The 16,521-nt window shown below is 41.0% G+C and overlaps 1 protein-coding gene across 1 annotated transcript in view; it reads left to right on the plus strand.

Moving 5' to 3' along the window:
• The window catches only part of sipa1l1 (signal-induced proliferation-associated 1 like 1), a gene marked incomplete at both ends in the record, with an annotated part of 31,154 nt that extends 20,372 nt beyond the window's left edge, over window positions 1-10,782 (plus strand). The window contains 9 exons of the mRNA XM_079255976.1: window positions 2,217-2,314; window positions 2,578-3,065; window positions 4,917-5,102; window positions 7,614-7,782; window positions 7,864-8,098; window positions 8,394-8,564; window positions 8,662-8,773; window positions 8,946-9,024; window positions 10,639-10,782. Of these exons, the coding sequence (XP_079112102.1) occupies window positions 2,217-2,314; window positions 2,578-3,065; window positions 4,917-5,102; window positions 7,614-7,782; window positions 7,864-8,098; window positions 8,394-8,564; window positions 8,662-8,773; window positions 8,946-9,024; window positions 10,639-10,782 (1,682 nt within the window). The remainder of the gene's footprint in view (window positions 1-2,216; window positions 2,315-2,577; window positions 3,066-4,916; window positions 5,103-7,613; window positions 7,783-7,863; window positions 8,099-8,393; window positions 8,565-8,661; window positions 8,774-8,945; window positions 9,025-10,638) is intronic.
• Window positions 10,783-16,521: the final 5,739 nt, after the last annotated feature.

Raw genomic sequence — 16,521 nt, forward strand, 5'->3', positions numbered from 1 at the left:
TTTTAGCTGTCTGGCAGGTGGCCGTACTGCAAGACGTCCACGACCTGTGGCTGGAAAACGAGCCCAAATCATCACAGTTTATAGTTTCTATATATTCCAAACATGTCGGTGTGTAGAGTGGTCAGATATCCCATGTTGGTGTCCTCTTACAAAGGACGTAGTTACTGAAGTCTTGTGCTTTGTAGGGTTTAAATATGCAAAGCTAAAAAACCAGAGCTGTTCTGCTGTATTCCTTGTTTTATTTGGCTTTTCCTGGCAGCCCTTACAAGCAAACTATACTTGTTCAGTTTTTTCTAAACTTAATTATACTGTCAGTGAACTCATTTTAAAACGTATATTAATATGTAAATAATTACACAAGGATATGTAATACTTTAGAGGGGGAAAAAGGGATACGACTGCTTTTATATGTGAGGGTAAATTTGCATTTTAACATATGCAAAGATTGTGGATGCAGTTGCCTTTTGCAAAGCACGGAGAGAGAAATCTTCCATATTTATCTCTGCCTCTAAATCCTTTGAAGTGACAGGTATCTTGAAGAGTTTGTGAATAGTGCTTGTGTGTCCCTCCTCATCTGCCAGTGACTGTTTTTTCTTTCAGCAGCTTTTGAGATACCAACTCTGACAGCCGTCTCGCTGCCTCTAACACCCCCTCCTCCTCTTCTTCTGCATGCTTTTCCTCTGCAAGCTGTAAATTGCATTGCTTTCACAGAGAAGGTCTTAATGGCTCTACAAACTAAAAGGTGGAAACATAATGAGACAAAAAGGAAAGCGAGAATTATTGGATGTGTTCAGGTGGCTTCTCAGTTACAGCAAATAGATTTTTCTCAGTCACTTTCTATTCTGACGTGCTTATTAAAGGAAAAAGAGAACAGAAAGAGGAGATGTTGGTGTTTGCTTTTTACAAAGTTGGCCAACATTGTTCCCTTTCCTTCCTTCCCCCCCTTCCTTCCAGTCTGTTCCCCATTTTCCGCTTATTGCCTTACTCATTATGTTTAATTTCAATATTCCTTTTCATTTAATTGTAGCTGTTCTCTTATAGTTCAGTTTTTTTGTAAGCCTTTTTTTATTCTCGCTTGCTTTCTAAAAGCCTTTTCCCTTCGACCATCCCTCTGATTCCCAGCAGGATGTTGTTTTGATTGATGTTTGACCAGCCCAGTTTCAGCCATGTCCTCAACCTGTTCCTGACTACCACAATCACAGTTAAAGGCCTCAGTCTTTCATTTTGTGGTTGTTTATAGTACTTATGTCGTTATTGGTTAGGATGGAACAATGCAGACTTGGCCAGCTCAGCTGAAGTCAGCCAAGTGTCCAGCCTCACAGTGGTTCAGACTTCCGTCCTCTCCTCTTCCTCTCATTTTTACCCACTGACTCTCTAGTTTTAAGCAATGATGATGTGGCCAGACTCCATCCAGAAATAGCACAAGTCACTCACAGGGCAGAATTATCCCTTTTGCTCATACTTGCTTCCTTAACTTTGACCATGTTGGCATTGCCGTGATACTAATTTGTTCAAACAGTCTGAAAATGTACATTTGTCTTGATTTTTTTTGTTTGTTTGTTTGTTTGTTTTTTGTTTTCCACTTTTTCTTCATGTCAGTCTGATTGTTTTGGAAAGCTTGTGTCTAATTATTTAGTTATAAAACAGACAAATATAGGATACGCAGCATATTGCATGCACAGGAACTCCTACAAGCAGGCATACACACGCACAACCATCTTTAATTAGTGCCGAGCCCCGTAGGCAGCAGCGCATCAATGCAGAGTAATGAATATTCCAAATTGGATAGAAGCTACACTTTTAGGTTCTCCCCAGCAGATGTTGCGATCCCACCCCTAGCTCTCCCATGGTACTGTGGTCATTAACTGCATGCTATGTACATTTCATTGCATAACATGCAGACAATTACACAATAGTCCCATTTATAGAGAGTTTAGCTTCAGGACTCGCACTCGCAAACTCTCATGTGGCACAGCTTGCCAAGAGCAAACAAAACTGGCATGGGACAAATTTTTGTTTGATGTCCTTTGATGGCAGGTCTTTTGGGTTTTTGTTCATGGACAAAGCATGAAGAGCTTCCTGGAAGAGCTGCTGCTGCAAAAGCAAAAAAAAACCATGTAAATCATCTGTTGAATTAGCAACCGCTCGTCTGTTTGTGCTACAGGGTCTGTTCATGTGTTTTTCACCAATACCGGCCTTGTTTAATTTTATTGCAGAGGCCCCGGTTTCAAAGTCTGGTCAAGGCTACTCGGGAGCTCCTCGCATCCAGAGGCAGGAGCAAGTCATCCATCTGTCCCCAAAGAAAGGCAGCCAGGTCAGACTTCAGACCTCTCTTTGTGTTTCTAGTGTCAGACAGTAAATGCTCTGTAAGCCCTGCTGGTGTTATACAGACTCCTGAACATCTGTTAACGTGGATTAAAGCTTATCCTGTTTGTGAATTTGATTTTATAACATGGTGGTGCTTGATAACATCAAATGACATGTCATTCTTATCACGTGGTCAGAAAAATAGGTCCTTTTTTAATATCGAAATGTTTAACTGTCATATCTTGTTCTTCATTTTCTTTGCCCTGGCAGTCTGATGGTCCTTACTCAGGTCACTCCAGCAGTAACACTCTATCCAGTACAGCTTCCAGTGGGGGCCACAGTGACAGCGACAAATGGTATGAAATGGGGGCCGGTGGAGGCTCCGGTGGTGACCAGGGTGACCTAGAACCCAACGGTTTGGGAGGAGGAGGCTACCTCCAGGGCGCCTCTGCTGACAGTGGCATTGACACCAGCTCTTATGGAGCCTCACATCATGCCCATCCCCACTCCCATCATGGCAGCACCACTTCGCTGCTGGCTCCCAGTGGAAGCAGAGAAAGCAGGGAGCGCTCAGCATCTCCGTGGCATAGTCCAACCGAGGGAGGGAGGAGGATGCTTGAGAGGTCACCTGCTGCTGCCGAGTCTCCCGGCCCTCCAGGAGAAAGGAGCCTGGAGGGAATGGGCCGAAGCCCACCAACTCATCTCCTGGTTAGAGACAGCAGTACCTACAGTCTGAGTGATGCTGGATTACACTCAAGGTCAGTCTGTGGGGATAGTATGAATGTTTCTGACAAAAAAAAATGAATGTGTCCGTACAAAACCTGTCAATTATACTTTGCAGTCCTTTTAGAAATCTGCCTTGGTAGTCTTACTGATAATAAGTCGACAATTTAACAATACTTGGACCAGTGCTAGATAGGACATTCAGAACTGCATTTCCAGTAGGACTTAAGAATATAACTACTATATGTGTGATATTGTGTAGTTGACCCCAACAGTCGTTTCACCACAACCGACTCGGATTGCAGGCACACTCTTCTGTAGGTGTGATGGGATTGTTATTGCAACCCATTTGTCTCATACATGCATCCGAGTTTTAATTGTTGTCCTCTTTTCAACCAGTTTGTTGCCCCCTGCTGTTTATCAGAGAGAATGCAGGTTTATCGTTCTTGCAAATTGGCCTCACTTTTCAGACCCTGAAACTACGGTCAAGTTTTGAATGCGACCAGTATTTTCTTTGATAATTGAAGCAGACGGCTAATAGTTACACCATAGACACCATTTGTGATGGTTTTATGCTTGGTTGCCATGCAATGTATTTGATCTGGATGTATTATGATAAAAGCTAGTCCCCAAGTCATATTGTATAGAGTAATGTCTTCCTTATTGCATGGTGGCTGGTAAATAATGCAGTGGAGTGTGGATCACATATCTCATAAACAACATTCATTTGTTTAGCAAATAAATCTTGAGCTTCAAAATATAAAAATTTATTGGACCCTTGATGGTATTGTCTGAGCTGCTGCAAGAAAAGCCTTAGGAGTTGTGAAGAAATGATCAGATCAGAGTACAAAAAGTATAGAAACATATTGCTTTTCTTTTTACACCAAAGTAAAATACATCTGAAAGGAAATGTACTCTAGTTGAACTGCTCTCAGCTCGGTCAACCTTTTTAATTAGTTTCATGTCTCACACTAAACTGTATATTGCCTTAGAAATGTAAGCCTTGGAAAGTCCTTACTCAAAACATTCATTGTTACTCCTCTTTAAGAACCCTGACAGACACATGATCCAACCAGAGGCAGAGGTAACGGCATCTGAAGCAGCAAGCACAACCAGTGTGCTCCGTTTTAAAGAAATAAACGGGCACAACCCACTTAGCTTTATAGCATTTTCTTTACTACTTTCCATTCTTTTTATCACTATGGTAAAACTTGTCTACAGTGTACCATTCTCCTCAGTCTCAGTAGTGTACACTCTAAAAATCACTTATGTTGAAGCAAATTTTCATATTACAGCTTTAACTAAATTCAGCTTTTAGTTTTACCTCAACTAGTTTGTAGTTTGTCATCTCAGTGTGCGTCTGACCTCTGCTGCATGTTTCCACTTTCCATTGTCATGCCAGCATTTCTTCACTCGAGAAGAACTCACGCTAGACAACTTCCCTCCCAGCAAGGCTTCTCTGGAAACCAAGCATAAAGTCATTTTAAGTCCTCCCTATCTTTCCACGTTAGGCCTCAGGAAATGTGGAACACATGTCCCACTTTTCATTGCAGAGCTGGTGTCTGGAGCTGAGAGAACTCCACTGAGCACTTTTTCCCAGTTTGAGAAAGGTTATTTCAGCAGTTCAGATAGAATTACACTGCATGACCTGGGCATCATCTGTCTGGCATTTAAACTACATTTGTATTCTGTCAGGGAGGTGGAGGGGGGAAGAAAGAGAGAGCAGGATAAAACAGGCTTGACTGTAGGTGATACTTTGATGCATTTTTCCCATTTTCAGCTTAGTAATACTAAAACATAAAGACATCCAGTTGCAACAAAAAGGTAAAAAAGTCATTATTATTAGTTGTCTACCATCGATATCTCTTCATTTTGTCTCTATTCAGGCATTCTGGCCACAGCTCTCCCAGAGAGGAGTCATCCTCTTCAGCAACCTCACCTTCTTCTCAGTCCTCTGTGTCCCCTGGGCCCAAGAGCTTCTACCCCCGACAGGGAGCTCAGTCCAAGTATCTGATTGGCTGGAGGAAACCTGGGTCCACCATCAATTCTGTTGACTTTGGAGACACTCGCAAGTAAGGACATAAAGAAAGCAAAGTGGAAAACCTAACAGGAGCTTTTTCATTTTAAGTCTGTAAGAAATACTTTCTAATGTGCAAAAAGTAACATTTTTAACCTTTTAAGACTTGGCTCATGAACAAACTGTAAGAAGTGTCATTTTTTTCATATGAGGTCTTTTTTGTCCCTTTGATGAAATGTTCAAAATCTATTACCGGTAAGTACCGGTAATAGATTTTTTTCCATATTTTTTCCATGTCGTTTTTATATGTCAGAATTTTTGTTGTGTAATTTTCTGCTTTTAGGTACCTATTAGGCAGCAGAAGACAAAAATCAAATTCAAAAAGATTTTAAACAAAGTTTTATTATAAAATGATGCCTAATATCTCAGAACCCCATTTCATGTTATGCTGGGCCTTGTGGACTAAACAGCTTTTCTTAGTTGAATAAACCTGTTAAAACAAGCCAGTACATGTTTCTACTTCAGCACAGTAATGAACAACCTCAACAACACGTCAAGTATATTAACTGGTCTCGTCTATCCACCTAACAAGCTGTGGTTGGTCATTTAGCTCAGACTTTTTTTTTTATACTCTAGGTGAAGTGGTTCCTCATCCTGATGGTTGTCTGTACATTTTGTAATCATGAACAATAAGAAATATAGTTAGACCCCTCAGTTTATTGTAAATCTGTAAAAACTCTGACCAATCAAAATGTTCAGGCCACATTGAAGTTGTTCATTTCTTATATTTTGTAAGCTTCTTCTCCCAGCTCTCCTCCTCCCCCTCCCACATCACACACCCTGCATATAATTTAGCATGTTAGGATGAAAATACAAAGTAGTAAAGAAGAAACTCGGAAGGCAAACATGGCTCGTTTTTTTTGCCTCCCGATAAACGGCGGTAAAAGAGAAAATCGTTGGTGGAAAAAGAGAGCGCAAACCTGCGCCAAGGCCTGGATCCAAATGGTGATCCGGATCATCACCAAAATTAAATCGGTTCTTCCTTTTCACATTTCCAACAACTCCAGAAAATTTTTATTAAAATCCATCCTTAACTTTCTGAGTTATCTTGAACACAAACAGATAAACATCAGTAAAAATATAACCTCCTTGGCAGAGGTAAGAAAAAAGCCTTGGATCACACTCCTGAGTGGGAGGAGCCAAGACAGGGTGCTACTTTCACATCTTGCTCGCTCCCCAACATTTCCCCAGCCCAGCTTTAAGAGGACAGGCATGTCACATTCTTTCACAAATGTTTGCTTTCACTTCCACATGAGACATTAACATCCTCAGATGTGTGTTTCTTACAGAAAACCATGAGCTGAATATATAGTTTTTGCCCCAACCAAAGCATCCTTGTTACAAACTGGTATCTTCACCTGAGTGTTTAGTTTCATCTGATCTCAGTTAAAACTGTTGCATTTGTGGCAAAACTGAAATTTGATGAAACAGTTGAGATGTAGGAGTTAGCAGATGCTTTTACCCCGCGTAGCTAAAGTGTGCATCATTCGGGTCTCCTTAGTAGGAAATGCTTGTGTTAGGATTAGTGCTATTTGTTTAAAAGGACAGAGACAACAGTGACTTCATTGTGTTGGTTTATTGGAGCTTTTCAGAGAGGAGCAGCTCTGGCCAGGTGAATCTTAAAGGGATCGTTGAAGGTAGAAGGAGATGCCCCTGCTCAGTTAACACTTGGAAGCTATTTCCACAGTCAGAGAAACACAAATAAAAGCAACTTGGACTGAGACTGCCTTGTTTGTAGGGATGACAAACCCAGATGATGAGCCTCAGAGATGTAGGAGAAACTATATTTCAGAGAGTAATGAGGCTACACACGACCTTTCCTGTTTGATCAAACACCAGATGTTCCGCCATGTTCTGGATTAAGCGTTGGGGGTTTCACTGAGCATGCTGGGAAACATGCAGAAAGTGCATTGCAGTAAACCAGCCAAGCTATAGCTATGGACCGAACCAGGAGTTCTCCTGAATCCGATACAGCCTGATTTTCTTTGTGTTGTTTAAATGCAAAGTGTTGGTGAAGTAAAGTGACAGATGATTGGGTAAATGAGTGAAATGACTAGTGCAGTGTTTCGCGGTTTATTTACAATAAAATTGGCTTTCATTCCCTACAGCAACAAAGCTCAATGTTGCTTTAATGGTGGCACTCTGAGAGGGTTTATTTTCTGCTTTTCTTTATTTATAAAGGGATGAGAAAAATGAACTTTACACTTACTCATAGCTGCTCTGGCAAATGAGACTACATTTTATCTTGTTACATTTACATCTGATCACATTTTCTCCACCCACTCTGTTTTTGCAGCAGTGTTTGTCAGCAGTAATGAACACTACTTGATTACCCCCTCGTGGCAAAGGAGGGTACTGCAAGAACAATAATGTAGTCTGAATAATAGAGATCTCCAGTTGTTGCCAGTGGATGAAGTGGATTTGTTTAAGGTTATTACAATGATCTATGAGCAGCAAATGTCTTAGTTGTGTTTTCTTAATCTGGCTTTTTGTTTTATTTTCTCAGGAAATCTCCTGGAGAAGGTGGAGGCGAGGCGGCTCCAACCCCAGCAGCCAGGCCATCTCTCAGAGACATGCACTCACCCCAGCCTCACGCAAAATCGACTATCGAGGAAGATGTGAAGAGGCACACTGCTCCTGACAGTCCCCCACCTCCACGAAAACACAAGGAAAAGGTACTTTTATGTCTTGTATTTTTACATCTGAGTTGATATTTCTGTCTCAGTCCTCACCGTTTGCCCCTCGTGCCGACGCAGCATGGCCAGAAGTCACCTCCAGGCCCGCCCCTCAGCCGCCGCCGCTCACTACATCGCACCCTGTCCGATGAGAGCATCTATCGTGGCCAGCGCCTCCCTTCCCTGAGCGACTCAGTGACTGAACCGGCGCTGGGCTCTGATGTTCTGTTTAGTTGCTCCACCCTTCCCCGTTCCCCCACCACCCGTGGCGTCCCCCTCAGACGGCCCTCCTATAAGCTGGGAGTCAAGCTCCATGGTAAGAAAGAAGAGAAGGGAAGCTCCTTTAACTACAACCACCTCACACGGCTTTCTTACACGTTTATATTGTTACTGTCAAACTGTACGTCCTGAACACTGATATTTGGTTCCCATAGTTTCCATTTTATCCAGATATGGGATAGAACAATGCAGGACAAAAAGCTGAAGACATGCAAACTAAATTTGAAGGAAATACTAAAACCAACCGGGACTGTGAGGTTTGGCGTAGAAACGTATGCTGGTCATAGATTTGATCTGTAACATCTGGCACTTTCTGCTATTTTAACAAACAGGTGACCTTTCGGCTTCTGACACATCATTGGTGGATTTGGTGGAGCGTCATCGTGGGCCTCTCCCTCAAGAGCTGATGCCCCTCCCATCATCAGATAGGAACAGCCCTCTAGACTGGACACACCTGGTGGATGTGGCCAATACCTTTGAGAATGAGAGAAACACACACTACAGTAAAGAAAATTCTTTCTACTTATAAATGCAAAAAGAAAAAAAAAAGTGGCACAAAAATCTGTATATAATGCATTTGACTTTGTACTTCCCTCCCAGTCCAAAGAAGTTATGTGTTTGGAGATGCAAACCACCGAAGCAGCGGGGCCTCCAGTCCCCAGCAGCCCCACATAGAGCTGCAGCCGGCGCCGTTATCACGGCCCTCGTCCAGGTAGTGTTTCACTCTGTCATTTGCCCTCACAGTATTGATAAAGCCTGGAAAATCTCCAATGTAAACAATGTCTACTATTGAGAAATGATGAGGTTGGCATGGAAACGTGGCAAAAATGTGATAACTCGCATCCTACGGCTGAATGCGTGAACAAAGCCTCCTTATTCCACAGTGAGGGTATCATTGGCTTGGAGAGGAAGGTGACTAAACTAGAGGCCATGGTGAAGATGCTCCAGGAGGACCTGAAGAAGGTAAAACACATTCTGGAGTGTTTTCACATTGGTCCAGCTGATGTGTATGTAGTGTGTTAGAACTTTGCTTTTCATGTAAAGCGCTTCAGCTCCATGCTGTCCTGAAGGATTATTTTCTGTTTGAAGTGCAGGAAGGGATGAAAAATAAAAGGCTTTTGTTTATCTGCATATGGTAAAACATGCAGTGTGTGTTTGTGTGTGTAAATATTTGTTTTTATATATGAAAAGTCCCCTCAGCATGTAAACACTGCAGCTGGTTACATTCATACTCAGATTTCACTGCAGTCCCTCCAGCTGTTGTCTTAAAAGCACCTTTAAGAGAAAAAAACTGGTCATTTTACAAAATTATTTTAATTAAACTGTTTTATTACTGTGCTCTTCTTAAATCTAAAGGGCTCTAACAATGTTCATGGATAGTTTTTTTTAAGTTTTAGATATTAATAATAATTATAACACATAGATAATAAGTGGAATAAGCTGCCAGTGGAGATTAAACTCTCACCAAATGTAGAAACCTTTAAATCCAGGTAAAAAAAACATTTCTTTTCTCATGCACCTATGCATGACATCTACACAGTAACTTTTAATTAATTCTGCTTTTAATTATTTTATTATAATTTATTATTTTATGTGATTTTGCTCTTCTTTAATGCTATTTTTTTGTCTGTTTTTCAAGGCATCTGTCATGCTTTTGATGTTTCACTTTGAATTGTCTTGTACATGAAAGGTGCTATACAAATAAACTTGCCTTGCCGAATATTTCCTCAGTTAAAATCTGTCGTTAGTTTTAGCTCTGTGACACACTTGAAGTTTTTTGTTTTTTAATACTTTCCCGTCATTGATTCCAGATGAGATGGATCCAGACGCGATCTGTCTCATCTGCATAAATACAAATCTTTCCTTTGCTTATATGATTTTAATTCAGATTAAATATTTAGATAATGTTCAATGAAAAAAATTCTGCATTGGGATTGTTTTTGTATGCTAAACTCATCTGGTGTGATGATCACATACAGCAGATCTGTCACCTCTTGCTGCCGTGGCTAATAGGACCCCCGCTGCTATCTTCCTCTATTCCTTCTGAAGTTTTGTGTCGCTTTGAGCTGATAGTTGCTGACTTTGTGGAGTTTCTAATTAGTTTGACCTTCTGGCATGGAAAAGTTTTCACCTCCAGTAATTTAATATAACCCATGTCTTATACAGCTCCTAAAAAAACCCTAACTTGTGTGTGAGAAGCTGGACAGCTAAATTGTCTGCTGTATCATTTTTTTTAGTGGAAGTAGATCAGATAGCGTTCCCGTCCACCTTCTTAAGATGCTCTCATACTGGTAGCCATTAACTTCTGATGCAGACTCTCTGGATTTCAGCCTTTATTCCAGCTGTAATGCCGAATATTTATGCTTTTGCCCACAATTCAGGATTTACATTTGTTGTACCTTTTTAATTAGATTTTAAATCTGTCCTTAAAGCCACTGAAGGCAATCTAGTCATGACTTGTAAAACTCAAAGCACAAGCTCCTTTTCACCCTGTTTACTCAACTACACTCATGTAGAACAGCTGAAGATAGATTATCTGAGCCCTTCTTCTCTTTCTTATTCCTTTTATTTCCACAGGAGCGAGAAGAGAAGTTGCGGCTTCAGTCTCAGATCAAGCGGCTCTGGGAGGACAACCAGAGGCTACAGGAGGAGTCCCAGACCTCTGCTGCCAAACTCAAGAAGTTCACCGAGTGGGTCTTCAACACCATCGACATGAACTGACTCTCACCTAATTCCAGCTCCCATAAAACACCCAAACAGTTTATCAGAACACACAGTCTGCGTCAGGAGGCAGGTGGAACTGAGATGAGACTTAGACTCAGTTAGCCCGATGCTAAATCCTTCTACCATCTTCCATTAGCCTCAAACCGGAGTAGGTCAGCTGTGTCGGACTCTACAGACCTGTGTCTGAGGTTCAGGTTAGTCTCAGGCATGACATCATAAAGGACTCATTTTTACATAACTACATGATCATTGTAATGTTGCTTTTTGCAAAATTGCCACCAAGATGAGAGCTCTTCTCCGTAATTTACCCCCTACTCCTACTCCAAATAAAGAATCCGCCCTTTCGTTCCTGCCACTTCTGCTCAGTGAAAGTGCTTTACTTTTCAGGGCAACATTTGGCCTTTCACATTTTTTATTTATTTATTTTTTTTTCCCTGCTGCTTTTTTTAAATGATGTCCAGCTGCTCTAAAAGGGGACAAAAGGCCTCTGTGCCAAATCGAAGCCACCTGAGCACCTGGATGCAGCGACATCCAGGTGACTCGCAGGAAGACTAGGCTGAAATGCCACATTCAGTCCCACGGCTACGCAACAGATCTGCTGGTCGAGCCATCCAAAATTTGCTGGAACATAAACACACACACTCAATCCGAAGCCACAACATCACAGACACAAAAGAGGTTTCCGTTTCCTTTGCATGTAATTGGAATGGACTATTCTAGCGCCGTTGTTTTGTCTCGTCAAAGCTGCCATTGCTGGACAGCCAGCTTCAGACATAAAGAAGGGGCGATGTGCATCTGCTCAGGAGGGAAACCTGTTTGTACAGTTTTTTTTCCCCCCTCTCTTTGGTGTCGCTCAGATCTGGATCACAGCATCCTCTCTGAATGTACAGGACAAGGCAACACCTGAACGAGGAGGGTATTAAAAAGCCATTGGCAAGTAGAGCCATAAAACAAGACTGATCCATAGTGCTTTCATCCATCTTAGTTTTATTTGTTGTAAAAGCAATAGGAAGAAGTTAGGACTCCTGTATTTCCCTCAACAACAACAACAAAATATCTATATATAAATATATGAAAGGAGAAAAGATGATTTGGAAGGTACACTTACAAGAACATCAAATCCCGGTTGCACATGAGCCTTCATCCTTTTCCTCTGAGTATCATGTTCATGAGGAGTGAAGGAAAGAGAGGACTCTGCTCATCATCATACTGCCTGGAATACAGAAGACCAGCTGATGATACAATAACAGACATTTCTGAGAGGGAAACATTAGTCTTTTTTTTTCTCCCCCCACCGAAGTTAATTTATTTCCTTGTATTATAATTCTAATAAATGAGTTGTTCTATTCGTACAGTACAACGGACATCAGTGTTTAGTTCCTCAAGAGAAAAGGTCACTAGCGATATTCTTTACATGGCTTTCTTTCTCGATTCTATCTAAAGCCTGACTATATGCTTTTTATTCTGTATTACGTTGTATTTTGTGGTGCCCGAGCCTGCTGTCGTGTTGCTTACAGTGCCCTCTAGTGGTGACCAGTGAAAAATGTCATGATTTGTAAATGTGCTGCCTGCCATTCTGTATTTTTACCCCCCTCCCAACGCCTCTTTAGCGATCTTACATCAAACCAGGAGGTCAACCCAAACATACAGAACAGGAAGAAGAATCACAAACCAGCTTTTAGAGACAATCAAGCATTAATATATATTCTTTTCTTGGTAAAAAGGAGCAGATTATGTGTGGATGTTGTCTGCACATAACATCTACAGTTTTCCTCAGGTTCAGTTCTTTGCTGGGGATGAGATATTTTCAGGAAGTCAGGAAGAACAGCGTGCGATGTATTTACAAGAGAAAGACTTTAAGCGGGATCTGCAGTAGGTGCTGCACCAGTGGCCGTGTGCACGTCGTCATTGTGTGAATGTACATCAGTCTATCAAGCCGTGCCTACAGTCACTTCTTTTGGTCATTTACTCCCAGGCAGAGTAGGGACGTGCCTTTGAAATAGCACCTGGAGAATAGATAAAAAGGGAAAGGCTCTTCATCTTCATCCTGAAAGATCAACACACCTGCAGTCACACACACACTCATCAGACACACTTTTAATCAAGTTTGTGCTCAGTTTTCTGAGCCTCATAACATTTTGTGCAGGGAAACTGCTGCGACACGTGAGATGCATGGAAAAACTGAACGCCAGCAGCACGAGGAAAGGCGGGGAGGAAAGTGTGTGAGTTGTATGGTTAGTTGTGCCTTTGCATTAATTACATGCATGTATATTAGACTGACAGTTTTCTCTCATCCAGGAGTGTTGGAGGCGATGCAGATCACTTTAGGCAAGTCCAGTAAGGCTGTTGCGTCACAACAGGCGTGTTTAGCATCATTTCCCGCCCTCTGCTTTTAAATTCTTTCATTTAAAGCTTAAATTCATGCAGTTGTGTTCCTGCAGCACAGATCAGAACCAGGAAAAGTGAATGTAAAGTGAAAACAAGCCTCAAGAAATGTGATGTTTATTATAGCTGGCGTGTTCGTGCAGCTTCAGAGAGGCTTGAGTGGACTCTCAGTGAGAGTATTGGTTCTGTTTTAAGAATCTTTTGCACCAGTAGATAGTTATCAGATGATTTGATTTAATGGTTTCACAGTCTGGCCAGTTGTGAAAATCAGACGATATTTTGGAAAAGATGTCATGTAGACATAATGATTCCCAAACCAGAAAGATTTGACTGCCAGATTTTGTCTGCCATTAACACAGGTGAGGTATTCAGTCTGTATTTACATAGTTGCTTAAACTGTACAGTTCTCTGACTGAAGGCGATGTTCTGTATTTAGTTGTACACGGAAAGTGCTCTGGGTTTTTTTTTTCTTTTTGTATTTCAAATGAATTATGGCCAAATGGCAAAAATGTGCAGTGCAGATGTTAAAATGTGCATCATAAAGTTGACAGTTGTCATAAACACACATAAGCCAGTTTGTTATAAATTTTTTTGTTGTAAACGTTGCATTATTTTACAACTTGCCGAGATTTTTCCCTTTTTTCCCCCTTTTTTTTTCCCTCCTCAGGTGGTTAACAGGAGGACATCGCAAATGTGAATGTTAAGCTGTTTGAAAGGTTCATTTTGTAATGTCTTACTATTGAGATTCTTTGCACAATGTTCAAGAGAGCGGACTGTGTTTGCAGGTTTCGGATATGAGGAGGGTGACTTGATCCGTTCCTGTGTAATCCTGTCTCGATGTTGCACCATAGTTTCCCCACCAGTGCAGCTCCTGTCAAACGGAGGAAAGGTGCTCGACTGCGTCCGCTTCACAAAATGTGAATCTGGACCGAATGTTACCTTTCTGACCAGAAAAGAGCAGGCTGGATGTTGTTTGTGTCATAGGGATGCTTGTCAGGCACAGCTTGCGAGGTCAGTGATTGCAGCAGGGGAGGAGGAGGAGGAGGAGGTTCCACACAGCTCAGAGGTGCAGCCTGCATCCTGATCCGTTCTGTTTGCTCCGACAGACTCAACAGTAAGCTCATCGCCTCTCGCTGGAGATAAAGCACACAGTTTTTAGACCACAAGTTTTACAGGATTGAAAATACTGTTTACTTCCCAGATCCATTGTCTTTGTAAAGTGTAAAAGTATATATATATATATTAAAAAAAAAAAGACATTTGCAGTGATCACAGTATTAAAGTTTCTGAAATAAATAAATGCTGTATCAGTTTGTTGTGCTGTTTCATGTGTTTTTCTGCTGTAGTCTCTCTGAAAATCTTGATCGCTTGATGAAAGCTGTTTGTCTTAATGTTTTCTTCACTGGTTCACACACTGATAATGCTCACTTTCCATCAGAGGGAAATGGATTTGTCTTTCCTGTCTCCTGCACAGCTCCTGTCTGATTGTATCTTGCAGCAGAGAGGGAGTGAGAGGACTGGGATTTGACCTGTGGCTGCCTCAGGCTCCTGCTGTTCTTCTCACTGACTCACCTGATTGCATTTTAACTGTTCTCACAGCCACGATCCACCTCAGCTTCATTTTCTTTCACAGTCATACAGCAGAGAGACACAACAACCAGGCTTCAGTACAGTAGTTACAGACACTTCCTCATTTTGCAATCGGCTCTGCGGAAAGGGATATTAGGGAATTAAAGGTCGTTCTCTTTGCTTTATTACGGAAACATCATGCTTGCTGTACGAGAAAGAGAACCCAGGATCATTCAGACTATAATACTGTTTAATTATTTCAATAGTTTATAGAACAATAAAAACTAAACCGGTTTATTCTTCCTTTAGTTTAGAGTGGCAAACTGCACGTGGAGACTTTGTTGAAGACAAGTCAAAGTGTTCATATCTTTCTAGGTTTCAGCAGATTTGTATGATTAACAAGCTCTTTTTAGACATCTCAAGTTTGCCTCTGAATTGCAGTGATCTGGCAGCTTTTTGTGGTTAGAAACCATCTTTGGCTCGAAGTTCCCTAAAGTTCTAGACGAAATTTAAGTCTGAACTCTAAGTCCGTCCTGCTAATATCTTCTTTTAAATTTGTTGTCTCTCTTGCTACATTTTGTTTTTTTGAAGTGCAAAGTAATGATGGAGTGCTAAAAGGAGCAGGGTGCGGAAGTAATTTATTTATTCTGCCACCCCTTCCTGGTCGTAGCTTGCTCTTCCTCGTAGATGTTGAGCTAAATCCCTTATTTAGTTTTCCAGAAATTAAATATATTAAATGAAACATATCTTGTTGGGATTCCTTCTTTCCTTTCTGTACATAGGTACATACTACACCTGGATACAGAAGACAGTTGCACATGCATTTACTTAATATGCAAACACATGCATGTACACATAAACGTGTGCACGTGTTTACATATGATCTTTATACTGTTTATTTCTTCATTTTACATTATATTGTGTAAGACACATGATTTAGTTGTCCTCATTTTTAAAATCTGATTTAATTTCCCCCTCAGATTACATCCTTCTTCAAAAATACAATTTTTTATGTGTACAGGTAGTAATTATTTTTCTTTGCTTTTTACATTATTATTGCTGTTTGTAAGACGCCAAATGACTGAATTCTGGGGGTAGTTTGTATGTAATGCATGTGTTCCTGCCCACCTTGCAGACAATATTTATTACTTTTCCTGTTGTGTATAAAGTGTTTGGGCAGAACTCGTTTCCCTACATGGTAATTAAATAAGTCAGTACTGGGATATTTAGTTGTGTTCAGAATGAAACTCTTGTTGATTTTGTTGAGTGAAAAGAATAGAATTTCTTTGCTGTCTGTACAAAATAAAAAAAAAAAGAAAACGGCAAGAAGTAGGCACATTAGTTTCTGTTTAAGCAGTTTAAGCTGTTTTCCAAACAGGGGGACACGTATCTGTGGGTTCTTAGAGACCCACCAAGAGAAAAATGTAAACCAAGACGATAACTTGGTCTATTGTTTCTATCTTTTTACCTGAAAGGATGTGACGTCAGTCTATATTGTGAGGTGAGTCCGTTCAGGTGGTCAGGATCACAACTCGCATGTGGAAATGGACATGTATAAACTTTACTGATAACTTCTAGATCTGGAAACGTTACTCTGATCATAAACGTCACAAACTAATTTAAAGTGGTTAAACAATCAAGTGAGATAGAAATGGCTTTATTTTAGCTCAATTTAACTTGAAACTTTTGGCATTGACTTTTGTAAACCAGGTTAGAAACAGTTCAGAGAGCACAAAGTGCAAGCAGCTGGAAGGAAGTGTCATTTACACATGACTGCACGCT

This window comes from Telmatherina bonti (assembly GCF_933228915.1).
Source record: "Telmatherina bonti genome assembly, chromosome: 16".
NCBI classification, from domain to species: Eukaryota; Metazoa; Chordata; class Actinopteri; order Atheriniformes; family Telmatherinidae; genus Telmatherina; species Telmatherina bonti.